The 25,347-nt window shown below is 49.4% G+C and overlaps 3 protein-coding genes and 1 pseudogene across 8 annotated transcripts in view; 2 read left to right on the forward strand and 2 right to left on the reverse strand.

Annotated features, from left to right (window-relative positions):
- Positions 1–1,164: 1,164 nt before the first annotated feature.
- On the forward strand, positions 1,165–18,934 carry ARMC7 (armadillo repeat containing 7). 3 transcript variants are annotated; one of them, XM_081028446.1, is made up of 3 exons: positions 1,165–2,418; positions 2,505–2,648; positions 17,348–18,934. In XM_081028446.1, the coding sequence occupies exons 1-3, from the start codon at positions 2,328–2,330 to the stop codon at positions 17,707–17,709; spliced, it is 597 nt and encodes a 198-aa protein (XP_080884572.1). In that variant the 5' UTR covers positions 1,165–2,327; the 3' UTR covers positions 17,710–18,934. The 3 variants fall into 3 exon arrangements, 2 of the variants coding, with proteins under 2 accessions (XP_080884572.1, XP_080884573.1); XR_013991910.1 differs by having other exon boundaries at positions 2,010–2,418; positions 2,505–2,940; positions 17,348–18,931; XM_081028447.1 differs by having other exon boundaries at positions 2,194–2,418; positions 2,505–2,584; positions 17,348–18,925.
- LOC308488722 (large ribosomal subunit protein uL22-like) lies at positions 8,731–9,269 on the forward strand (annotated as a pseudogene). Its single transcript has one exon. The product of its transcript is annotated as a large ribosomal subunit protein uL22-like (transcript).
- NT5C (5', 3'-nucleotidase, cytosolic) lies at positions 18,934–21,420 on the reverse strand. 3 transcript variants are annotated; one of them, XM_081028444.1, is made up of 5 exons: positions 20,301–20,513; positions 19,920–20,020; positions 19,778–19,838; positions 19,460–19,574; positions 18,934–19,335 (listed from the first exon to the last, which is right to left on the reverse strand). In XM_081028444.1, exons 1-5 carry the CDS (start codon positions 20,484–20,486, stop codon positions 19,154–19,156), a joined length of 645 nt encoding a protein of 214 aa, XP_080884570.1. In that variant the 5' UTR covers positions 20,487–20,513; the 3' UTR covers positions 18,934–19,153. The 3 variants fall into 3 exon arrangements, with proteins under 3 accessions (XP_080884570.1, XP_080884571.1, XP_080884569.1); XM_081028445.1 differs by having other exon boundaries at positions 18,991–19,384; positions 20,301–20,506; XM_081028443.1 differs by having other exon boundaries at positions 19,036–19,335; positions 19,920–21,420.
- Positions 21,421–23,481: 2,061 nt separating this feature from the next.
- JPT1 (Jupiter microtubule associated homolog 1) overlaps positions 23,482–25,347 on the reverse strand; it is a 12,251-nt gene continuing 10,385 nt past the window's right edge. The window contains exon 5 of the mRNA XM_081027980.1: positions 23,482–23,747. Within this exon, the coding sequence (XP_080884106.1) occupies positions 23,599–23,747 (149 nt within the window). The 3' untranslated portion in view covers positions 23,482–23,598. The remainder of the gene's footprint in view (positions 23,748–25,347) is intronic.

The raw sequence follows: 25,347 nt of genomic DNA on the forward strand, positions 1-25,347 counted from the left end.
ACAAACCCTGAGAACTAATGAAGCAGGAAAACAGTCCCCTCCCCCACTTCAATTCTCCCAGCTTGGCAGAGGCTGCTCACACCCAGAGCCTTGTTGATTCAGGCTCAACCAGGCTCCAACAAGAAAACCTTATCAGGAGGGTTGGTTTTATTTTCATGACCCAACTCTAGCCTTCCTCCACGGGTCCAGCTGGCGTGAGTAAGCATCCTTGGGGACGTCCTGTCTTCTGCAGGACCCTGCCGTGAGTGCCCCCTTATGGCCACAGAACGTAGTGCAGAAGCGGAGCAAAGGGCTCTAGGCTGGGACAGAGAGACCTGTCTGTGTCCGCATTTGATTCCGCCACAATTCGCTATGTGACTTGGAGCAAATTGTTCATCGTGTCTGGGCTTTGAAAAAGGAGGAGGTTGACATGGATAAGCTAGTCTCTTCTAGTCCTGTGCTTGGCCACCATCCACAGCTTGTGCACTGAAGGGGGAAAGCTTCATTATTTTACCAAGTCCTACCTCCTCCATCTTAGTGGTGTGGACACGGAGGTAGTTGGGGCTGGTGAGTCGGTGAATGCTTTTGATGCTAGTAGGTACCAGGCTTCGAAATGGGCATCCCCTAGAAGCCCATTTACTTAAAACAGATTTCTTTTAAGGAAAAATTATATCCGTGAACATTCAGCATAGGGAATTTTGACCTCATCTGCCTCTGGGCAAAAGTCGCAATATTCTCTAGGCAAACTTCCTTCAACAGATATTTATGAAGCATCTACTGTGTGCCAGGGACTGGGCAGAGAGGAATAAGAACTGGTCGCTGCCCTGCGCACAGAATCAAGGACTGAGAATTCTCCCTCAAGGAGAAGGGCCCTTAGGAACAAATGAGGGAGATGGGTGGCCCATCTGATTCCAGAACACACAGCTGATTTTCTGGGAATCCTCTAGAGAGGATCTGGAGCAGTTCCTGCGCAGCACAGGGTGGAAAGCATTTCCATCCTGTCCTCAAGCCTTTGTCCATCCAGAGGCAGAGAAGCTCCCTGGCTGAGATGTACTTCCCCAGATTGCATCAGCTCCCCAAGGAAGCAGGAGGGCCAGGCGAGGCCATCAGTGGCCACCGCCCTCACGAAGCAGCCATGGTACCCAAGCACCAGACCGTGGTCATAACTCCTGCCCCAGGGGGTGTGTATAGGGCAGGGGCTGACCACAGGGATCGGAGCCCACGAAGGTGGGGCCTGCTCCCAATGGGGCTACAGCAAGCTGGAATATGGTGGCCGCTCTGTCCTCAGGCGAGGCCCAGGACCAAAGGAACATGGTCCTTGCCTTCAGGAAGCTCACAGCCCAAGCCCCCTTTACCCCTTCATTTCAAGCACGATGGGAGTGCGCAGGGCCACTTCCCTCCCTGGTCCTTTATCCCCCGCGCCTACGCGGCCTCAGTCACACACCACCTTCCTGAGAACTGGGCCAAAGGGCTTCAGCAGTCAGGGCCCTGCGACCCAGCAAGCCGCCAAAACGGAATATTCAGGTGAACGGAAGCTCCTACTGCCTGCCGGTGCCGCCGCAGCGCTCTCCATTCGCCCGCCTGACAAAGAGCTTTACTCAGTTCCCGCTGTTTCTGGCCAGAGATAGAGATAGCGGACTCAGCTCAGGGTTGGGGAACCGGGGGTGCCAGGTTCGCCCGGCTTTTTGGAAGAGCCGACCAGAAGGTACCGTCAAAGGACCCACATGGGGGCACAGGAGCCGACGCCCACTCCGGAGGGGCGTCCCTTCGTGGAGGAGGTTGGCCTGCGTCCCCTTGTCAGATGCAAGGGGGTCTGGAGATGCTTCTGCATGGCTCGCCCCCACATAGGCGCCCTCCGGCGCCTGTGAGCCGCTAAGGGTCCTACAGGGGCTGCTCAAGACACACGCAGCCCCCACGAGCCGGAGCCGCGCGGCAGCAGCGCAGCGCGCACGCGCGAGCTCGGCGCCGGCCCCGCCCCTTCCCGCCCTCCGGGCGGAGGTGCGCGCCGCTTCCGCCGGAAACCCGGAATCGAACCGAGAGTCGAGCCCACCGCCCGGGGGCTGGCTGGTCTCCCTCCGCCGGCGCGCAGTCGTGTCCTAGTCTCCCGCGCCCCAATTTCGGTTTTCACGCCCAACTCTTACAAGATCCTGATAACCCGCCCCATTGCCCGCATCTCACTTCCAGCTGCAAATTTCCGCAGAACCCGAAGCCAGGAAGGGAACCTATTTCCCGGCCCGGTCCGCCCTTGCCCGCACCCGTGGAGGCCCAGTGAGGGTCTCGCCGGGCTTTCCGGCTTCCTCTGCCACACTCCCCTGCGTGTCCCTCGGGGACACCCCGCCGCCCCCACCATGTCCCAGAAGCCGAAGGTGGAGCCCCACGTGGGACGGCTGGGGTACCTGCAGGCGCTGGTCACGGAATTCCAGGAGACGGAGAGCCCACGTGAGCGCCGGGGGGCCAGGCGACGGGCCGGGGGTTCGGCGTGCCCGCACCCCGGGCCTGGCTCCAGTGTCGCTTTTCCCTTGCAGACGCCAAGGAGCAAGTCCTGGCCAACCTCGCCAACTTCGCCTACGACCCCGGCAACTACCAGTATCTGCGACAGCTGCAGGTCCTCGATTTATTCCTCGATTCGCTGTCGGAGGAGAACGAGACCCTGGTGGAGTTTGCGATCGGTAAGGATGGGACCGGCCTCCCAGATGCCTGATGATGGGCTGTGGTGACATAAGTCACTTAGACATGAATAGTTGGGAGAGGAATCTCGGAGTCCCTCAGCTGCTGCGATGGCAGACCTCGGCGACAGCTGTGCCACCTTCGCGGTGCACAGATTGCACACGTCACAGCTACCTGGAGTCAGGTCTGGAACTTAAGCCCAGGACTCCCTCTTCATGTCTGCCTTCCCGCCTGCCGGCTGAGTGATGAGAGTATAAGTGGGGGAATGGATTGAAGCCACTCGGAGGGAAAAAAGTTGAGTGCTCTTTTAAACATCTTTATTTATTCATTTAAAAAAAATTTTTTTATTGGGGAACAGTGTGTTTTTCCAGGACCCATCAACTCCAAGTCAAGTCGTTTTTTCATCTAGTTGTGGAGGGCGCAGCTCACTGGCCCAGTGACCTTGGTGTTATGAGCGCTGCGCTCTAACAAACTGAACCAACCGGCCGCCCTAAACATCTTTATTTTAATGTTTTAATATCAGGAGGAGTAGACGTGACTTGGAATGGCTTATGGTTCTTGTGTTTGTTATGGTCTAAGAGCTGTTGAATCATTAACTGGACATATATTTACTGGGCCCGAACTGTGTGAGCAAGGTGCTGTTCTAAATGCTGGAGAGATGGTGAACGAGTTGAGAAAGGTCTTTACCCTGGAGAATTTACATTCTAGTAGGGAGGGACAGGTGGTGAGCAAACAACCCAAAAGGCTGAGGCTTTTAAGGAAATAAACAGGATGATGAGACAGAGGTAGGTGCAACTTCCGTTTTGGCGGTCATGGGAAGGCATTCTAGGCAGAGGTGCATCTTAGGCGAGGACCTTAAGGCAGAAGGAGCCAGAAGGAAGGCTGCTGGGGCAGGATTGCGGTGAGTGAAGCAGCGAGTGGCACAAAGTGAGGTTAGAGAGGTGGCGGCACCAGAACTTATAGGGTCTTAGATCTAGGCCATGGGAAAGAGTTTGGAATTTATTCTTCGAAGGGCAAACAACAATTATTTTTTCAGCATGCATCTTTCAAAAATAACATTTCTTTATATAGTGAAAGGAATCTTATGTATGTAGGGAAAGAAACCTCCGATAATAATTCCATTGTCACCCACCTATGCAAATTTCTCTAATAGTTCCCAAAGAGACATTTTTGTTGTTGTTTGTATGAGTCAGGATCCAATTCAGGACCCATGCATTTAATCTGTTGCACCCTTAAATCTCAATCTCTCTCTCTCTCTCTCTCTCTTTTAAATAAACTTTGTATTTTAGAACAGTTTTAGAAAAATTGCAAAGATAATACAGAGAATTCCCATAAATACCACACCCAGTTTGCCTGGTATTACCATCTTACATTAGGATGGTACATTTGTTATAATCAATAAACCAAAATATTGATGCATTCTTATTAACTAAAGCCCGTACTTTATTCAGATTTCCTTAGTTTTCCCCTGTCTATTTTCTGTTCTAGGATCCCATCCAGGGGACATTACATTCATGCCACATTACATTCAGTTGTCACATCTCCTTAGGCTCCTCTGGGCTGTGCCAGTTTCTTAGACTTCCCTTTTTTTTTTGACAGTTTGGAGGAATACAGGTCAGGTATTTTGTAGATTGTCCCTTAGTTGGGATTTGCCTGATTTTTCTTTCTTTCTCATGCTTAGACTGGCTTATGGGTTTTGGGGAGGATGACCGTGGAGGTAAAGCGCCATTCTCTTCACATCATATCGAAGGGACATGCTACCAACATGACTTATTACTGTTGATGGTGACCTTGATCACTCGGCTGAGGTAGTGTCGGTTAGGTCTCTCTACTGTAAGGTTACTCTACCCCACTCCCTATCTTTCCATATGGGACTCTTCAGAGATAAGTCACTGCATAAATTATCTTTTATTCATTAGTAGACCCTTTTTTCATAAGACTAATTGTTGAAGGATCCAGACCGGTTCTGCAGAAGCTCCTCCCCAAATTGTCTAGACAGTTGCCTCTTTATGGTGTCATTTAGTTTGTTCTGTTGTCTTCTGTCCCCTTTATTTCCTGTAATTTAGAAATTAGATCAAAAGCCTTGATAGAATCAAGTAACACTTTTTTTTCCCTGAGTACATCATAGATAAGTGTGATTTCAATTTTTAAAAAGCCATCCAGGTCTGCCCCTAACATTTGTGTTACCTGGTACTACCGTACCAATGGGGGTCGCCCCTCCTTCTCTTCTAACCATGACAGGTCTCACACATTGTGTGGACATCCCAGCTCTGTTCACACCCCCACACACACACACCTGCCCTGGGGCAATTCCTTGGACTTAGGAGTGTAGACACCAATAATGGAGTTCAGCCCTGGGAGTCAGGATCTAGGAAAGGGGCCCATGCAGCTGTGGGAGCAAGTTCAAGGCCTGGAGCTCCAGGTGTGGGGAAGGGAGCATGTGCTTTGGGAAGGCTCCTTGGATTTTTCAACCTGTGGAGAGGGCCAGAGTGAAGCCCTCTAAAGCTGTGCCAGAGATGGGAGCCCCAGTTGCCCAGGTCTAGTAAAGTGGTGCCAGCTCATATCTGTGCCCCTCCAGAACATTATTATGCTAAATAAGTATTCTCAAAAATGGGTCCCTTTAAGATTTTCTCCAATGGAAGTCCTCTATCCCCTCACTTTTTGTACCTCGGCTCCAAAGCTTCTGCCATCTGAATGGTGATGGTGGCCCCTGCAGAGGCATGAAATGTCACCTGGGGGTAATAGAGTTCCTCCTACACAAGCTTTTGACTCCGGAGAAAAGTTGCCTAAAAAGAGCAGTCACCCAAGAAAAGTTTTTATGGAACCAGGAAGCAACTTTCCTAAGGCAGAGCACTGAGATCCTGGCCCACTGAGCTGGGAGCTATGGGGGAGACTTGGGTCTGGCCTGGGTTCTTGCTCTCCTGGGCAGCTTCCCAGTTTTACTTTTCCCAGCCACTTTTTTTCTCTTTTTCTCTTCTTTTTTCTTCCCACTAGAGCAAGGTCCCTAATCTCAAGAGCAGTAGTTTTCTTAGCATTGAATCCCTCCGTGGGATCATCTGCAGATTAAATTTCTCTTTCATTTATTGTGCATAACTTAAAAGGAGAGCCCCAGTGGTACTTAGAAGCATATTTTGTTACTGCTGTCATTTTCTTTCCTCTTAATGTCTCTGGCACGAAATGGAAAACACTGTCAGGCACTTGTTCTGCTGTTACAAGGCTCTGTGTGGTGCTTTGTAGCTCGGAGTCTTTTATCTCTGGTGGCAGGCCTGAGATTGTGATCTCTCTGAGGGCAGGGCCCAGCCTTGCTTATCTCTTATGTCTTCACTACTCTGGCCTTTTGGTCTGGGGAAGGTGAGAGAAGGGCCCACAAGGTTCAGAGCACTGGCCCTGACCTGGCACTGCAGCCCTGAGTCGGGGTGGTTCCGGAATAACTGGCAGAGAGGAGAGCTGTGTTAGATTGCCCGTGGCCGTGGCTCACAGAGCCAAAACCAATGTCCGTTTATTGGCAAGGAACATAGTGAGTGTGGTAAGAGCTGGGCATTGGGGTCAGGCAGGCCTGGATTCAAGTCCTCGCTCCCCCACTTAACCCAGGGTGCGTGGTTTCCCTTCTTCCATCATCTGTTAGGTGGGCAATAACAGTACCTGCCTCACAGAATTGTTGAGAGTTAAATGAGATAAAATGTCTGCTGCTGCAAGATCCCCAGGTATCCGGAGCCCCTTAGAGGAGAACGGTTCCCTGCTCTCCCAGAGAGGTGAGGTGGGATGAGATCCTGTCTTTTCACGAGCCACCTGTCTTCCAGGGGTTCTTCCTCCTGGAAAAACATCATCAAATAAGGAAAAGATAAAGTTGATCCTTAGCCTTCTGCAGGTGTCCAGGTGGTGTTAGGTGACGTGAGCCTGACTGTCAGGTGTGCACTGGTGCTGTCGCGCTTGCTAGGACCTGTAGCAATAGCTGCACTTATGGGGCACCCTCTGTATGCCAGCCCCGACTTCCTGTGCCTTATCGCCTTTGACCCTGAGATGGCATTAAAAGCGGTATCCTCATAGCATGCATTTCCCAATCGGGAATCTGAGGCTTAGAAAGGGTCAGTGGGTTGGTCAAACGTATAAAGAGTGTGGGACCTGAGACTGAAACCCAAGGCTGTCAGATTCTAGAAGCTGTTTTCTTGGCCACTTTCCTGCCCTTAGAGGAGTTCTTAATTTCTAGGGTTGTGGACTGTGAAAGCTAGAAAATTCTACACCCCTCATTTTACTGATGAGGAAACTGAGGCACAGACAGCTGCCCCTCGGCTGGTTAATGGCAGGCCAAGGTCAGAATGCAGGCTTCCTTCCATCTGTCCCTGAAGCCCCCCACTGTCGCAGGCTTCCTTACGTCCATGGTGGCTGATGGTTCAGCTCTGAGGTAGGACTTCTCTTGTCAAGCGGCTCTGCCTGCTCTCTGAGGGCTGAAGCACTTGGGTTTGGCTGCAATTATGTCTGTCCGTTGTGGCAGCTGGCCTGAAAGCCACGGCAGTCACTTGCCAGTGGTGAGCTGGTGTCCCCGATGGTTGTCTCTCTGTGGAGGTCATCTTGCTGTGACCTAGGAAACACCCTGGTTATATAGCTGCAGCCCTGAAGAAGAATCTAGTTATAGCAATTACAGATAGGATTTTCAGGCAGGAATTCCCGCCCATTCTCAGGAATTTTTTTCTCTTTCCCTTTCCTGAATCCCGAGATACAAACTGTTTTCTGTTCTCCATGATGAATCGTTTCCACAGAATGACGGCCGATACTACCAACCACCTGGGTTCAAGGAGCCGATTTCCCCGATTTCCCGACTAACTTTCCTCGGGATTCGGGAACGGGAAAGCGAAATAAATTCCCGAGAACGGGTGAATTCCTGCCCGGAAACCCTAGCGATAAATAGGAAAAATGTCTAAGAGATACACTGTGAATAGTACGTTTATTTCCCATTGTGGGTATTACTGGGTTCAAGGAGCCAATTTTCCCTGATTTCCCGACCAACTTTTCTCAGGATTCGGGAACAGGAAAGCGAAACAAATTCCTGAGAACGGGTGGGAATTCCCGCCTGGCAACCCTAATTACAGATAACAAACAGGGGTTTTCAAGTCTCCTCTGTGCGAAGGTACAGAGGCCCTTTTTTGGCCTTTTGTGGATTTGCCCATTAGAACAAGTTTAGAACTATTTTATTTACCCTTTGGTTGCAGTCTTAGCTGCTTTCTCCCCTCAGGGTCCAGGGCTGTGGTTTGGGAGCTGTTATGATAAAAACTACCTCTTCTGGATGCCTGCCCCATGCCCACCATGTTCCCACTACTCACCAAGCTCAGGTCTACCTTGTACCAGAGCTGCCTGCGAGGTCTCTGGATCTGTTGTCTATTGCAAGGCAGGTAGTCAGTCTTAAGCCCTCTACATGTAAGGAAACAACACCTCAGTGAGGTTCGGTCCATTGCCTGAAGCTCACACTGTTAGTGACAGTTGGAGCCAGGAGATGGCCGCAGTCTGCCTGAATCCAGGTTCAGTGCCCAGGGGACCCAGCTGGCAGAGCCAAGGCTCGGAGTCCAATGTGTCTTCCTCCCTGGTTCTTTGTTTCCACTGTTACCTTTCCACCTGCAAAATATCCATGAGGTGGTTCTGGTGAGAAGTCCTCCCTGGCCCAGGGCCACGTTTCATTGGTGTCTAAGAGAAACCCACTGGGAGATGGCGCTGGCTGCCCTTGTTTGAGACGGGTGGGAAGCGGGTGAATTGGGGGAACTAGATGTAAAGCAAGAATCTCAGCAAATACTTGAATGAGTATTTGGAGCTCGTGCCCCAAATAAAAACTCTGGCAGCCTTTGGCATTAATTTGGAAATGTTTGTCCAAAGCGCCATTGGTTGGCTCTCAGGTGTGCTGTATGCTGCTTGTGCACACCCGCCCCATCCTGCATGCTGCATGGAGACACAAAGGAACCAGAAGAGAATTCCTGACTTCTGTGAAAGCTGGTTGAATCCTAGAATATCAGAGAATACTTGGCGGTCTTGTTACTAAAACAGGGTTCAAGCTCTTCTCGAAAACGGCCTGAGGCGACCTCTGGAAATGGTTCGCTTGACCCAGAGAACCCCACAAAATCATGTAAATTGAGAGGTTCAGATCTACAGGTTCATTTTAAGAACACTCATGAAACTGCCCAGGCCATCGAGGGTATGCATATCCGAAAAGCCACCGAGTAGCTAAAGAATGTCACGTCAAAGAAGCAGTGTGTCCCATTCCATCGTTACAATGGTGGAGTTTGGGAGGTTGTGCCCAGGCCAAACAGTGGGGTTGGACTCAGGGTCGGTGGCCCAAAAAGAGAGCAGACTTTTTACTGCACGTGCTTACAAATGCAGAGAGGAATGCTGAACCTAAGGGTTTCTATGTCGACTCTCTGGTCATTGAGCAGAGCCAGGTGAGCAGAGCTCCCAAGATGCGGCGCAGAACTTAGAGAGCTCACGGGCGGAGTAACCCGCACACGAGCTTCTCCTGCCACATTGAGAGGATCCTCACTAAAAAAGAGCAGATTGTTCCGAAACCAGAAGAGGAGGTTGCGCAGAAGAAAAAGATCTCCCAGAGGGAACTGAAGAAACAAAAACTTATGGCCCAGGAGTAAATTCAGCATCAAATAAATGCTAATAAAAGTAAAACACAAAACAAAAAAACACGGTTCAAGTAGGTTGCCTCCTAGCATTCAGGTTAAATCCTTTTCCCTGTGTTCTATTTCCTGTAATACATTTAGCTGCCACCAGATGGTGGTGGTGCTCAGAAAAAGGCTGGTAGACAAAGCCTCAGAGCCTGTCTTTGGAAAACATTATTGAGTAAAATTGAAGAAGCTTCCGAGGACCCAGCAGTTATGCGTACATTCATAAGGTTAGGGCACATGCACATCTGGACACGTGCAAAAATGTCACTACCCTGTTTCCCTGAAAATGAGACCTAGCCGGACAATCAGCTCTACTGCGTCTTTTGGAGCAAAAATTAATGTAAGACCCAGTATTATATTATTATATAATGTTGTTATATAAGACTGGGTCTTATATTAATTTTTGCTCCAAAAGACACAGTAGAGCTGATTGTCCAGCTAGGTCTTATTTTCGGGAAAACACGGTAGCAACATTGTAACAGTCTCAAATCGGAAACGGTTAACAGTAGAATGAATACCCACAGTGTAGGACATACTATTTAGCTAGGTAAATGAACAATCTACAGCTCAGCTGCATGCAGTAATGGTACAGACATAATGGTAAGCAAATAATGCTAGTCATATAATAATGCGTACGGTACGGTGTGATTCCATTTCTATCAAGTCCAAAAGCAGGCAGAAATGAACTATAGTATTTAGGAATGTGTGCATAAAAATGGTTTTTTAATTCAAATCTAAATGTTTCTGCTTATTAAAATTGTTATTAAATTATTACAAATCAGGAAGGTATTCACCTCTGAGGGAGGGAGGGAATTGGATCAGGAAGGGACACAGGGAGAAGGCTTCTGCATTGCCGTCAGTGTTCGGTTCTTGAGGTCGGTGCTGGTTCCACAGACATTGGCTTTGTTGTTCTTAAACTCTACCTGTATGTATCAGCCCTTTTCTGTGTGTGTATGTGTTGCTGGTATGGCCCTGTGCCAGCCTCTGGGGCTGTAAACAGGTGCATGCTTGGTCCACATCTACTGTGTGCCAGGAAGGAACCTAAATCACATTACTTAATTCTCTGCCCACTTTACTGATGAAGAAACTGAGATGTAGAGAAATTGAGTTGCTTACTCTAGTCCCCTAAGCCCTCAGTGGCATACTAATTGGATCTGCCCCCCACAGAGCCTTCGCTCCATACTCTGGGGCTCCCCTGTACCTCTTCCCCCTGATCAGTTAGCTTCCTGGGGTCATACATCTTTCTGCTTAAAAAGAAATGCTTCAGCAGCCCACCTGTGGCAGGATTCCCTTTATAAGAAGGAGGTGATGTCACTTCCTTCGTCACTGTCTCAGAAAGAAGGCTGGCTCCCGGCTGTTCTCCCCTGGACCAGGGTGGCCGCAGCCATCCCTCCCTGACGTGCAAAGACCAATTCTCCTTCCTCTTAGTTCTAGGCACAAGCAGGGTACATGTGTTTCTTTTATTAATTTATGTGCATGCCAATTGATTCACATGGTACAAAATTCAAAAGGGTGTGAAGTGAAAGGTAACTCCCTCTGTAGCCATCTCTGGGGGTAAACACTGTTACTAGTTTCTTGTGTATCCTCCCAGAGATAGTTTCTGGATTTACAAACAAACGTATATATTTAGATGAGTACTTTTTTCATCTTATACCTATGTGGTGGTATATCTATATTGTGCTGTTTTTTTTTTAAACTTAGTAACATATCTGGACACACAGGCAAGTATCAGTTCATAAAGAGCTGCCTCGTTCTTTGTAAGTGCTGTATGGTACTGCATGGCATGGAGGGACGACATTTAGCCGGTCCCCTGGGGATGGACATTTAGCTGGTTCATTTTGCTCTCACAAGCGGAGCTGCAGTGAATAACCTTACTTGTGTGTCTTTTTTTCTTTTTTCACTTTTGAGAGTGTATCTATAGGATAAATTCTAGAAGTGAAATATCTGGGTCACAAGTATGAAAAGCCAAGATGGTTTTTTCTCTTGACTTGATGTTTTTCATTATATGAAACATCCATCAGTTGAAGTCAAAACTACATTGTATGGTATTTTTAGAGAAGTCTCAACTTCCATTCCTGCCCTTTCCACACTGCTCCCCCTCATGTAGAGCCAGCAGATGTGAGCGGGTACATATACATATATGTTCCCCCACCCCTCCTCTTATACATAATGGTAGCTTTCTCAATACACTGTTCTGTCCCTCAAATTTGAAACTTCAGAAAACCATTTTCAGGAGGCTAAAGTAAAACCCAAGAACACAGCCCCCAAAAAAAGATTTGGACATGGGATGGTCTGGCCAGCCCAGTGCTCGGGGTGGGCGGGTCCTCAGATTCCATAAAGTCTTGGGCGACTCTCACCCTGGGCTCACCCAGCCCCCAGGCGCCAGGTGCTGGCTAAGCACTTGTCAGCATGACCTCATTTAATCCCTGGGACAATACCTAGACCCTCCTGTCACTCCCAGCAACTATGCCCTACTTGCTGATGTGACTCCAGGTCACGTACCTGACCTCTCTGAGCCTCCAGCTCGCCCATGCCAGGCTGCACTTGGGGGTCTCCCTTGCCTCTCCCGGGGGTTTCTGTGGTTCCCTGTGTCTAGAAGGGCCCTGCTTTTGCTTCTTGTTCTCTTTTACTCTGTCCTGTCTGGTTTGTCCAAAACGTGTTCATCAGCCTGTCAGAACTTGTTCTCTTTTTTTGTTTGGTAACCATTTTTTAAATTACAGCATGATTAATATAGTGAAATGCACATATCTTAAATGTCAGTTTGATGTATTTTTAAGTTCGTTAGGGTGTGTGTACATCTCTACAACCAGCAACTAAATCAAGATACAGAATGTTCCCATTTCCCCAGAAAGGCCGCTCAGACCCTTTCCCAGTCAGTAGCTCCCTGCATGAGGTCACCACTAGCCCTCCCCTAGGGATTAGTTTTGCCTGTTCTTGAACTTCATGTAAATCACACAGATGTTCTCTCATGTCTAGTTTCTTTCACTCAGTGACGTTTTTGAGATTAATCCAAATTGTTGCAGTATCATTAGTTCATGGTTTTTGGTGTGAATATGCCACAATGTTGTCATCCATTCACCTATTGTAGGAGGTTTGAGTTGTTTCTAGTTTGGAGCCTTTATGAATAAAGGTGTTAAGATCATTTGTGTACAAGTCCTGTATCCAGACAGACGTACTCCTTTCTCTTGGGTAGATTCTTTATGTACGTAGGTACTCATTTTTCCCAGGTGGGAGTGCAGTGGTTGAGTTACAGAGTAGATACATGTTTAACTTTTATCTGCTGCCAAATAGTTTTCCAGCATAATTATACCATGTTACACTCCCCATTCCCAGCACATGGAAGTTCCAGTAGCTCTGCCTCTCCGCCAACACCCAGTAGTGTCAGTTTTGTTTGTTTCAGCCATTATGACGGGAGTGTTTCTTACTGTAGTTTTAATTTTCATTTCTCTGATACATAATGATGAGCACATTTTCATATATATCTGCCCTTTGGTGACTTGTTCAAGTGCTTTTGTTCATTTCTTGGTGCTGTTTATCTTTCATTGATGTGCAGAGGTTCATATATTCTAGATACAAATCCTCTGTCATATATTCTATGAATATTTTCTCATTTTTCCTTTTCTTAAATGGTATCCATTGATGAATTCTACTGCTTTCTGAGTGAAATTCCGCTTTGAAAGGTAATACGTTCTTTTTCCTGGTTGTAAAAATAACATTTTCATTGAGAAAAACTTGGAAAATAAAGAAAAGAATAAAGAACATGAAAATTAGCCAAGAACATTAAAATTAACACAGAGATAGTTACCGTTATTAACATGTTGGTGTGTTTATAGCCTGTCTTTTAATGTATCTATTAATTTAACAGTTATTTATCCAGACCCTGCTATATGCAAGGATACAGACTGGGAGAAGACAAAGTCCCCATTCTCATGGACTTTGTCGTTTAGTTCGGCAGTAGCCAAGGAACATGTTGACAAATAACTTAAATAGGAAGAAATGAAACAAAACCAGGCAACGAGGGGAGGGCGTGCTGGAGAGAAGAGCTGATTATGGGGATCATGGAAAGCTCTCAGCAGAGGTGACATCTTCTTGGACCTTTTTTTCCCCCACCCTTTTTTAAAACTGTAGTTATAGATACAATTTGATGTCCATTTTTTCTTCTTAACCTTATGTTGCAAGCATTTTCCCACATTAAATATTCTTTGAAAACATGATTTTTAGAACTGTACAATTTTCCATCGTATACATTTACTGTAATTTATTTAACCAGTTTGCTATTTCTGGGCATCATTGAGAAAGCTTCTGGGTTTTGTGTTGCTCTTTTTCTGCAGCCCTCTCTAGTTCTCGGGGTACATTTACAGAGGCGGACTCAGGTACGAGAGCTCAAGGCAGCTGCAGCATTGGCTTCTCATGGGTCTCTGGCTTGATCTGGAGAGCTCCAGCTCAGCGTTTTTACCGCCGGAGCCCTTTTCTTTCCAGGCCCTCACTCCCCTTTCTGTCTTTGAGGGTCACTGCCAGCAAGGCAGAGGGGCTTCAAGAATTCCCTGCGGTTAGGGCCCAGGCAGCTGCTGAGCCCTGGCAGGTACCTGATCTGTCCTTGGAGGCTTCCCAGGCCTGCTCAAGGGGAACAGGTGGGGCCTTCTGCCCTGTGGCCTTGTCTTGCCCCCACCCTCTAGCTCTTGCCATCTGATTATCCCCTGGCCTTGCTGGCAGGGTCCCGCCCAGGCACACCTGCCTGTGATGATGACTAATTCACTAGAGAATGATTTCGTCTTCGTTTTATTGTACTTCACAGCAGAGCGAAGTCCCATCTCCCATCCCCCACTGAACGTGAGTCTGTGTGGATAGGAGGCTGGTCCACCACTCTCAGCTTCAAAGAGATGGTATAAGTGTGTCTGCGAAACCAGGGGCCTCGCAGAGCGTCTCCCTTTGTCCCTGTTCCTGGCTGAGCCTGGCATCTGCCCACAGCAGGATTAGTTGTCCTTATTGATTCTAGAGGAACACCCTTTCCTATGGGAGTGGCAAAGGCTCCCCATCTTCTGGGACTTTGGGCAAGTTACTCAATAGCCTTGGCATCTTTCACTAAAATGGTAACACTGTGGGGTCCATGTCGTGCGGGGAGTCATGCGGGAGACCCTGCTCGCTGCGCCATTTGTTGTGAGGAGCAGCCTGCGGGGTCTCTGCTCCTGCTCCCCACATAAGATCGCAGGATGTGGCTAGGCCAAAAAGGAACACACACCGAGCCATAGGTAGGGGAGTCACACCACTGGAGTCTCACTGGAGTCACACAGCCTGCAACCTGCTGTCCGCTTTTCTGCCAGCCGACCGACCCCCACTTGCTAGCTGCAACCCGCCGTCCTAACTACAACCCGCTCTTGCCAGCTCAGCCCCCATCTTCTTGCGAGCCCCCATTTTCTGCTAGCGTAGCCACGGCAGTTATATGAGTGGCCAATGGCTCACTGGTTACAGCTGACGGCAATCACAGCTGATGGCCATCTACTACCTGAGCCAGCACCTTCGCACGTGAGGCCGAGAGCCCGGAAACTGCACCCTGGCTCTGGCCCCATAGTCCAGTTGTGTGTTCAGCATGTATCCAGGGAGTTGCCACACTTGCAGGTGCCTGGGACACAGAGGAAAACCAGAAAGTAGGGCCCTGCCCTGTGGTGCCCGGGGTTGTGCTGAGTGCCACACTGGGGCGACTGGATGCTGAGGGAAGACTGACCGGGAAGGCCTGTGAGTGTCCCGTGGGGAGGTACCTGCCCGGGTACCTGTCTGTCAGAGTCTTAGTGTCTCCCTCTCCTGTGACTTCAGGAATGCCGCTCAGCCCCTTCCCTCCCTCAGATTGTACCGTCTGCGAGCCACAGCCCCGGTCCCAGAAAGGCAAAGGTCCCAGGTGGGCACGGTCTCAGGACCCACCCGTGTAGCCCCTCAACCTTCTGCTGTTCAACCCTCGCCCCCCCGACCCCTGACCACTGCTTTCAAACCCTTCCAGCCAGTATTTGTGGAGGCTTCTTGTGCCAGGCACCAAAGACGTAGTGGGAATGACAGTCGAGGTCTCGGCCTCAGGCACGTCCTCTCTAGTGGGGCGCAGTGGGCAGTGAGCAAGAAAACAGATCCGTGAAGATGATTTCTGTGTTCTGAGCATATAAAAAAAATGAACCGGGGTGCTGAGGGGAGTGCCTGGACGTGTGGGGAGTGGCTAGTGGGGTGCTCCAGGGAGCTCTCACTGGTGAGGGAGCAGTGAAGTACTGGTTACCAGCAAGAGGGGGGCAGCTTGTGAAAATCGGGGGCCAGAAGGTCCCAGGTTGGTGACTGGCGTGAGGGACAGGGAGGAGAAAGACCAGACCACTTGGTGTAGAGCCGTGAAGACCACGGAAGGGAGTGTGGATTTTATGGCAAAGGCAGTGGGGAGTTCCCAGAGGCTGAAGGGATGAAACCTTGAAAAACGTCTCCCTATAGCAGGCCTCACACTGACCCAGGCACTGCCAGGGAAGGGGCGGCAGTGCCAACCCTGGGCAGACCCCTGATCCTGGAGAAGTGTCCCTACAGGGACCGTGTAGGCACCTGTCCCCTCTTGCTGGGGAAAATGTCCTAGCTAGGTCTGGGTCTGTGGGAAATTCTCATTTCTAGAGAAGCAGGGGAAGTGGGTGGGCAGACTCACTCTTGATTGGACTCTCAGGACTGATCCTGCCATGTTATGCAAATGAGCTGGAAGCCCTTCCTGTGCCCGGAGCTGGAAGCTCAGGGTGCGGGTGCCATGGGCAGGAAGCTCAGTGGATGCACAGAATGGCACCTTCCTGCGTCGGGTAGCCAGTGCTAGGCCGTGACCACCAAGCCAAGTAGCATCTGTCCCCTGGGCCGAGAGACCACTAAATCGAGGGGGCGGTGCTCACGGGTCTGATGTGAGAGAATGGGGGGCGGGGTCTGGCCACACTACCTGAGCCATGGGTACTTTGATCCAGAACCACAGGTTTCTCATTCTGGCTTATTTTTTTTTTTGGCTCCCAGAATCCTAGTAACAGTGATGTGGAAATGATGCTACAATGACCTAACCCTTTAATAAATTATACTGTGTAAAATGGTACACTGCATAGCCATTAAATGATGCTGCGATTGTAGGTTTCTTGGCACGTACGGATGTTCACAATACACTGTTAAATGAAAAATGAGAAAAGCTGGCTTATAGAACAGTAAGGAGAGTATCTGATTTTTTTTTTAATATATGTATTCACATATTTAAATTGTGGATGAAAAGCAAATGTTGGGGGGTGGCCGGTTAGCTCAGCTGGTTAGAGCGTGGTGCTAATAACACCAGGGTTGCCAGTTCAATAGCCCACAGGGGCCACTGTGAGCTGCACCCTCCTTAAAACAAATACATAAAAATAAAGATTTTTTTAAAAAGAGAATTATTTCTATAATGTACCAAAAGTAAAAAACAACAACAAAAACCAACGGGGGGGTGGCCGGTTGGCTCAGTGGTTAGAGTGCAGTGCTCATAACACCACAGTTGCCAGTTCGATTTCCACATGGGCCAGTGAGCTGCACTCCTTTAAAAAAAAAAAAAGTTAAATGTCGAGATGGATTAAGATGGTTTACATTTTGGCTTTCTAATTTTTAACACCTTTATTGAGGTATAATAAACTGTTCGTTTCAAGGGTACAATTTGCTAAGTCTTGACATATGTATATACTCACGAAACCATCATCGTACCTATATTTTAAAATTCTTCTAAAGTGAAGCTATATTGTAGGTTCTGTTTCTGACTTTAAAAAAGGGGGAAGTGTTACCAACCATTGAACTGGCTGAGCCAAGAGGAGAAGGGATTAGTTCCTACTTCCAGAAGGCTAGGCGGTAGCTGGCAGCAGCAGGCAGGCCTTTCTGGAACCCTGAAAGGAAGGGCTGGAGACCAGAATGCACTTTGGATCCCATCTATGGGCCACCTTCTCACAGGCCTGGGCCCTTACCTGGGACTCAGTGGGCAGAGAGAAGCTGGGAGGGGAGACGGGAGGAGGCCCGGCTGAAGCATCACTTCCCTTGCTCTGTTCCAGGAGGCCTCTGTAACCTGTGCTCAGACAGGGCCAACCAGGAACACATCCTGCAGACAGGAGGCCTCCCGCTCATCATCAACTGCCTGTCCAGTCCCAACGAGGAGACCGTGCTGTCCGCTGTCACCACCATCATGTACCTGAGCTCACCGGGCCCTGGCTCCCACCCCGAGCTCACTGCCACGCCCGTGGTCCAGTGCATGCTGCGCTTCTCTCTCTCAGCCAACACGAGGCTCCGGAACCTGGCCCAGATCTTCCTGGAAGACTTCTGTTCCCCGAGCCAAGTGGCTGAAGCCCGCCGCCGGCCGGCTCACTCTGCCCTGGGTATCCCACTGCCAAAGACCGAGGTCCCACAGCAGCCCTGAACCAAGGAGACCTCGAGGCCATGGCACCATTGCTGCCAGAGCCAAGACCAAAATCCTGGTGGGGACTGAGGAAGCAGGAGCAGCATAGCTCCCACGGAGCACTCTCCCCCCATGGTGACTTTTCAGCCATTTTACAGGTGAGTTTTCTCAGCAGGACAGGTATTTACACTATGAAAGGCATTAGGAGATGAGTTGAAGAAGCCAGACTTTGAGACACACGGAGGAAATCAGCGGTAGTGCCATTTTCATAGGCTGGCACTCTTGATCAACTGGAGGCGAAGGTCCTGCTTCCTGACCCACCCCACTGCCAGGCTGTCACCCCCTGTAAGAAGCAACCGGTTCCCTAGATCCAGAGGCTTGGCAGAAGGTGGTTCTGAGGAGCAGCTGGGCCTGGGGCTTAGGAGTGCTGCCCGAGCTTGAGGAAATGAGCATTATCCCTTAACACAAGGGTGGGGAGTCATTTTGAGGAACAGAAGTGAGAAGCCACATTAAAAGTATCTCAGAGCTGTGGGAAGCTGGGAAGCTGTCTTGCCCACTCCAGGGCTCTGGAGGCTGGGTACCTGCCCCACAAGCTCTCCAGGCTGGGCACTGGGCACAGTGAATGCTGGCCTAGAGAACGCTATGGCCCAGGATTAACTTTATCCCCACAGGCCATTCTGCCAGGTACCATGTTAGGGCTTGAAAGATGAAGATGTGGTCCCTGCTCTTGAGTGATGCCATTAGGCATTAATACCAATGCCATGAGGGTGATGACATCAGAATACAGGCACAAACCCTTGGAGCCGCATCTTCTCCCCTCCCCATCCCATGGCGCCCACGCAAGAGCCTGGCCCTCCTCTGCCTCTGGAAATACGTCAGGCTCAGGAGGGCGTCAGGGACACAACACGAATGTGCTCAAGGGAGACGGAGGACCAGATACTGACAGTGTGTGGCTCAGAGTCCAAGTATACACTGGTCAGCACGGGTAGGGATGTGGGACCCCCATGGAAAGCTGGGGTTCAGGAGCAATGGGGAGTCCTGGCCATCTGTACTCGTTTATGGTTGACCTCTTACATGGCCAAGGAAAGGCAGATGTAAGAGGAATGGTTTCCAGGTGGGCATGGAGGTGGGGCAGGTTCTGGGGCCACTGGAGATAAAGGGAAGGCCTCATCAGCCACCTTTCCAACTGCTGTGCTTGGACTCCTGTTCCTTGACTTTCCCAAATAAAGGGTCTGAAAAGAGCATCAAGCCAGAGTGTTTTATTAAAAGGTTCCTGACTAATGTCCCACCATGTTTCCATGCCAGCCATCTTGGGAGCTGCCAGGGGGCTGGCCTGCGAGAGCAGAGATTACCCTGGTGCCAGGGCTCATCGCCACAATGATGCCCTGTCACTCAGCTGTGTTGGGGTTCCCTGCTGGCCTGCCTTCCCTTTCTCAGCTATTGTCCACGGCCCTGGCCCCTCGGCTTATTCCTGGAGAGGCCCTAGGCCCGATCTGTCCCGTTGCATGGCTCCCCGCTTGCTGCCTATGATTTCCCTCCAGTTGTCGCTCCAGGAGAGCAGCCGTCTTCTTGTCGGGGGCAAGGTCAGGTGCTGGTTGTGGCAGCAGGTGAATAAGATGTGCTCCCAGCTTGGGGTCTCCTCTTGGCCTGGGACAGGACACGGGGGGGAAAAGACAGCGAATATGCAATCTATAGTCTGGTTATTTTTGCTCCCTCTCCAAAATCCCAGCAGGCCAGATGCCTAGAGGTTGCCAAGGAAAACAGATCCAACCTCGAATGGTGTCTTTGTCATCGATGAGCAGGTCCCCCGAGACCACCGTCTTGTCCCTCGTCAGGATAATGCGCTCCACAAACTGGGGCCCCAGGTGCTTCTCCACCCAGCGAAACTGTGGAGGGGGCACAGGTCTGTCAGTAGGGCCTAAGGGGCCGCATTCAAGACCAATGAGGAAGTAGGTGTAGTGGGTTCTGCAGCCCTCGAGGTGGGCCTCCCCTCTTCCCCAGCGGGCACTTCCTTTGTTTCTGCTGGTTTATTTTAAAAACCAGGATTTAGGAAGCTAGGTTTGCCTAGGAGGTGCTGGGGCAGCCACACCTTCTCGCCCACACAGTGGTCATACTTCTTCAGAGGGCTGGTGCAGATGAAGACCTCGGTGCTGCAGGGAAGGGGCGGGTTAGACAGTTCGGATGGTGCCAGCCCTGGCGCCCCACGGCCCCTCCCTCCCACCCTTCCTCACTCCTGCATGGCGTTCATCTCCCGCATGGCTTCCAAGGCTCCAGGGATGGGCTCCAAGTCTAGGAAAAAGCCTGGGGCTTCATACACACTGGCCACTTTGTCCTGAAAGACACAGAGTTCCGGTCCTGGCTTCTGACGCCAGCAGATTTGGCCCCAGGGAAGGCTCAAAGTAAGGTTCCTGGGGAGACTTCTGGTCCTGGGGTGAACTGTGGATTCTGAAGTGAGTTTTGTTAATTTGAAACAGTAAGGGGTGTCTTGGGAGATGGAACAGAGCTCATGCTGCCCAAGGGAGGGCTCCTCACTCGGTGGTGTCCTTCCTATGGGGTTGGGCTCCCCGCTCCCGGGGCAGCCCCGCGCGGCGCCCATCACCCCCACTCCCTACCGCCAGGTCCGGCCGCAGGGCTCGGTACTGCTCCCGAGCAAAGAAGCCGCGGCGCTCCTCCAGCGGCACGTGCGGCTCCCCGGGGAAACGGCGTTGGAAACCCCGCAGGAGGCCGGCCTCGAAGTCGGCCAGCACGCCGTCCATATCCACCAGCACCCTCACCGGCCGCGCGCGCCGCGCCGCCATCGCCGTCGATCAAGCGCTGGGACCGGCGGAAGCGCAGACGGGCGCTGGGAGTGAGTGGAGCGGGTGCGCGGGGCGCCGCTTCCGGAGCCGCGGGGAGGCGGGGCCACACGGGCTAATTTGCATGGGCGCCGGGGAGCCCCGCCCACCGGAACGCGGGACCAGGAGGCCTAACCTAGGACCCGGCGTGGGGATGCCTTAGCACGTCGTCTTTCTCGTCTTCAGCTGCTGCAGACGTCAATAGGGGCAGACCTCCCAGGGGACCGACAGAGGGGCGATCCAAAATACGGAGAGCCTTCTCACGAGGAGTCCAGGCTCCTAAACCTGTGCGGCTCGCTCCGCCTTTCCTAGAAGCCACACCTCGAGGCCTGGCTGGTTCTGTCCTCCTTGCTCGTGGGGACAGGGGGCGGAGGGGCCAGAGCTCCTGTGAAGGCAGCACCAACCCAAGACCCGGATCCTGAAGGCTCCCAGTAGCTGAAGTGAATGAATCTGTTGAAGGCAGCTGGTTCGTGTGAGTCGAGCTCCTAAGAGATGAACCCACAAACCAGGTGGCTTGAAACGAGGGAGCATCCATTTCCACCTGGTAGAGACTTCCATCAAGCCCAGGTAAGCGGGGCTGTTCTTCCCGTGCAACTGAGACCTCTACAATCAGCAGTTATGGGGCCGGCCTGGGGGCGCCGGCGTTGGAGCTCCGTGCTCCTAACTCCGACGGCTGCTGGTACAATTCCCACATGGGCCAGTGGGCTACATTGAAGGAGCTGCCACTGACCGGTTCATTTCCCGCATGGGATGGTGGGCTGCGCCCCCTGCAACTAGATTGAATATGGCGACTGGACTTGGAGCTGAGCTGCGGCCTCCACAACTCGATTGAAGGACAACTACTTGGAGCTGATGGGCCCTGGAGAAATACACTGTCCCCAAATAGTTCCCAATAAAATTTATTAAAAAAAAAAAAAAAAACAGGTAGAATCAGCTGTCCTCACTACTTTTTTTCCCTCCTTTTTTTGTGTGACTAAGCCAAGTCACACAAACTAGGTAAAACGTTCAAACTGTCAACTCTATCGTCGTCAATATTTTAAGATCATTCAACTTCACTTTCTAGACCCTAAGCTTTCTAACTGGAAAATTTAACACCCCGAGCAAACATGTTTACATAGAATTTCCTAAAAATCTGTTGATAGTATCAAAATGACAGGCAGAACTGTCCCTCCCCTCAGAAAACCTTAATTTTGACAAGGCACTTATCTTCATAAAATAAAAGAAACCCAAATTACAAGTCGTGACACAAATCAAGGACAGCTCTTTCCCAGGAGCCCCACCTTCACTGAGGGAAGGGCCCAGGTTCCCTAACTCCGACGAGTCCTAATAGAAACTGTAACTCAGGCTAGTATGTATTTGTAGGGCTAACCTGTTTCAGTAAAATTAGAAGGATCCTATACCACAGCTGTTGTCTCCATTTTGAAAGTGCTTTACACTGGAGGAAAAACTTAACACCTCCACAATCTATAAATCCCTTATTCTTCCCAAAGATGCCCAATAGTTCAGATGAGTCAGTGGTTACACACTCAGCTTGAATCATCTCAGTCAAGGAGGGGCTTTAGAGGTGACCTAGTTTTTAATTTAGGAAACTGAGTACCAAATGACAAGGCAACAGAACACAACTGGTCAGCAGCACAGCTAGACGTCAGAACCAGGTCTTAATAATGCCCAATTAAGACATATAGCATATTGATCTGGAACTTTCTGCCTAGAACCCAGAGAGCTTTCTCCTGTCCTCTGTGTCCATATTAGTTCAGGGGACTCAGATTGAGGTTCCCCCCCCCATCCCCATCTAATTAGGTAGGCCCTTTTTTCCTTTGGAGCACTCTTCTTTGACCACCCATCAATGAGAACACCTTACAGGTATAAAAGGATTTAAAATTTTAAATGTTACTACCTAGCACAAAGCGTAGGTGGTAGGAGTTTAAAATACACTGGCTAATAGCTATTTGGGATATCAATTACTCATATTTCCGAATTTTATTACCACAGATGTCAGAGTCAGTTATCATTTTGCATTTTAACTCACGCTATGACTCTAACCTTGTATTCTTTTAAGAGAAGCCCACTTGTCTCTGGGCCTTCATTAGTCAATTTTAACTTTAAGGATTTGCAATCACTGGGCAGCAGGATTTAGTTACAAAGGAAAACAGCAACTAAACAGCTAGAACACTGAAACAATCTCAAAAAGACCACACAGGACACACTGTTTCAAAATTTGTACATTGTTTACTTAAGCAAAGGTCCAGGATTGTGAAGTACAACACACATTGTAAGGATGAGACTGTTTGTTTCATGGTCAAGCATCATGCACACGGCATCAGGTTATCTAAGAGCACGGCCCCTGCGGGGTCCGTTCCAGACCAAGACCCACTTCTGTGTGGTCACCGCCCCGCTTGCTTCGCCATGTGGAACCGGCCAGCTGCCGTGTACATGAGCTTCCCCTGCACGAGAGCAGGCTTTGCACCTCAGCCAGTCACGTGAGCATCTGGCTTATTTCTTAAGATTCAAAAATAAAAGGCAGTTTCTTTGCTTTGCAGGCAGCAAGGCATGAGGCACAGGCCTCTCTATTACTCCATTTGGCACAGGAAGACGCTTTTCGCAAAGGGCACTGACAAGTGAGGGCAATGGCAAGGAGATTCAGTGTAAAGACAACCCCGTGTTGGGGGCCTGCAGGAATGGTGCCTGTGGCCTCTTTACTGGCCCGTCCAATCAAAGCTTGGTAAACCCAAGTAAAGCTGACAAGAAAAGGGTTTTAAAAACCTCAATACAAAAGAGCCGCTAACACATTTGGAACCAAATGATTTGTTCTTCAAAACACGGTAGTAAGCGTCACAAAGCCTTCCCTCCAATCTACTAGTACTAGAAACACTCATGCCGTGGCCTACAGACCCAGAGGAATCAGGACAGATAAAGAGAACCTGTTCCTCAAAAAGAAAAGAAAAAGGACAGCAGTACATAAAGTGCTTCTTTTTTAATGAAACAAATCCAAAAGATGTACAGTCAGGCTCAAGTTGTGCAGTTCACAAGCATGGAGAAAACAAACAGACAAAACGACAGTTCAGGACAGTCGCAGCTAACCCAGGACGAGGCTGGACTTGCCACCAGGGGGGTTTCTTCGGGACGGCACTGGGGCTGGCGCCACTGGGCTGGGCACCGGGGCAGCGGGCACGGGCTTGTCCTCACTCTGCCCCAGGCCAGCCTGCAAGTCTGTGTCCACATTTTCTAGGAAAACAGAATGAAATTAAGGCTAGTAACTATTGCCTTGTGTGAAGATGGAATCGATGCTTTTTCTTTTGAGGATGGTTCAAAACACAATAGAAATATAAAGAAAACAGTCACCAACCATGTTCTCACTACCCAGACTTAACCACTGTTCATGTTTTGCCATTATTTGTCCCCAGACCTTTACCTGTATATGTTTTCTCGATTACACTAATATATGAAGACATGAATATTTTAAATTGGAACATTACAGATAAGCTCTAGATCCGTGATCCCCCAACCCATCTCTATGTGGGTCTCTCCTTTCTATTCCCAGAGGCCCCAACTGCTAGTTGTGTATTCTTCTAGACCATTTGTTTTATGCATATTTTATGTGTATTTTATTTCCAACAGATAACATATAATACTGTTTTGTTGTATTTAACATAAATGATATCAGCTTCCTTTTTTTCACTCTTTTGCAAAATTACCCATATTTATACACATGGTCACAATTCACCTTTCTTAATTAAATTGCTTTATAGTGTGTGTGTGTATAATTTGTATATATTTCTCCAATCTTCTACTGATAGCAATAAATTGGAACCAGCCCAACCATTCCAAACAAAGCTGTAACACATACACTGGAACGTTTGCCCACGGTAATGCATATACGCCGGAACGTTTGCCCACAGTAATGCATATAGTCTGGAACGTATGCCCACAGTAATACATGTACACTGGAACGTTTGCCCACGGTAATGCATATAGTCTGGAACGTATGCCCACAGTAATACACGTACATTGGAACGTGTGCCCAGGTTAACGCATATACACTGGAACGTATGCCCACAGTGACGCATGTCCACTGGAACGTGTGCCCACAGTAACACATATACACTGGAACGTGTGCCACATCTTCATTTTGAACAGAGACTATACACCACCCTCCCAACTGGCTGTGCCACTTTCTACCCCACAACCCATGTCAGAATTTGCTCTCCTTACATCTTTGCATATCCACCATTTGATAACCACCTCACTGTAATATTTGCCAAACTGATGGGTGAAACATGTTATTGCATTCTGTTTTATGTTACATTTCCATGGTTACTAGGTGAGGTTGATTTTAACTACACAGAAAACCAGTTTTACCATCACCATTTACTAAAGAGTCTACCTTTCCTACTGATTTGTAATAACATCTCCATTAATCAGGTCACTCCTATCTCTATTAACTGGGCACTTTCCACATTCAAGTGTCAAGAATTAGTGTATTATTATCCAATATCCTAGATATTGCTTGACTGATTCACTCGCTGACTGATTTGTGAAATTCCCAACAAGCACATATTCTTAGCCCTCTGGTTTCCAAACTTAGCCAAGTCACTGACCCGAAGTCGAGAGTAACTGCAAAAGAAAAACTCAGTGTTTTCTGTGAAAGGAAAAAAAAGGCTAGGTCTCATCTCATTGTTAAGCCCACCAAATTAAATTGTTGCCTATTCTAACACCTGCCTCAGAATAATCCACACACACGCACGGAGCACACCTTTACTATAAGACTTGGAAGAAAAAATAATGTAAGGTTTAAAGACATTTATTCCCTCCCCTAATTTGGGAG

Source organism: Rhinolophus hipposideros (genome assembly GCF_964194185.1).
Source record: "Rhinolophus hipposideros genome assembly, chromosome: 20".
Lineage (NCBI taxonomy): Eukaryota > Metazoa > Chordata > Mammalia > Chiroptera > Rhinolophidae > Rhinolophus > Rhinolophus hipposideros.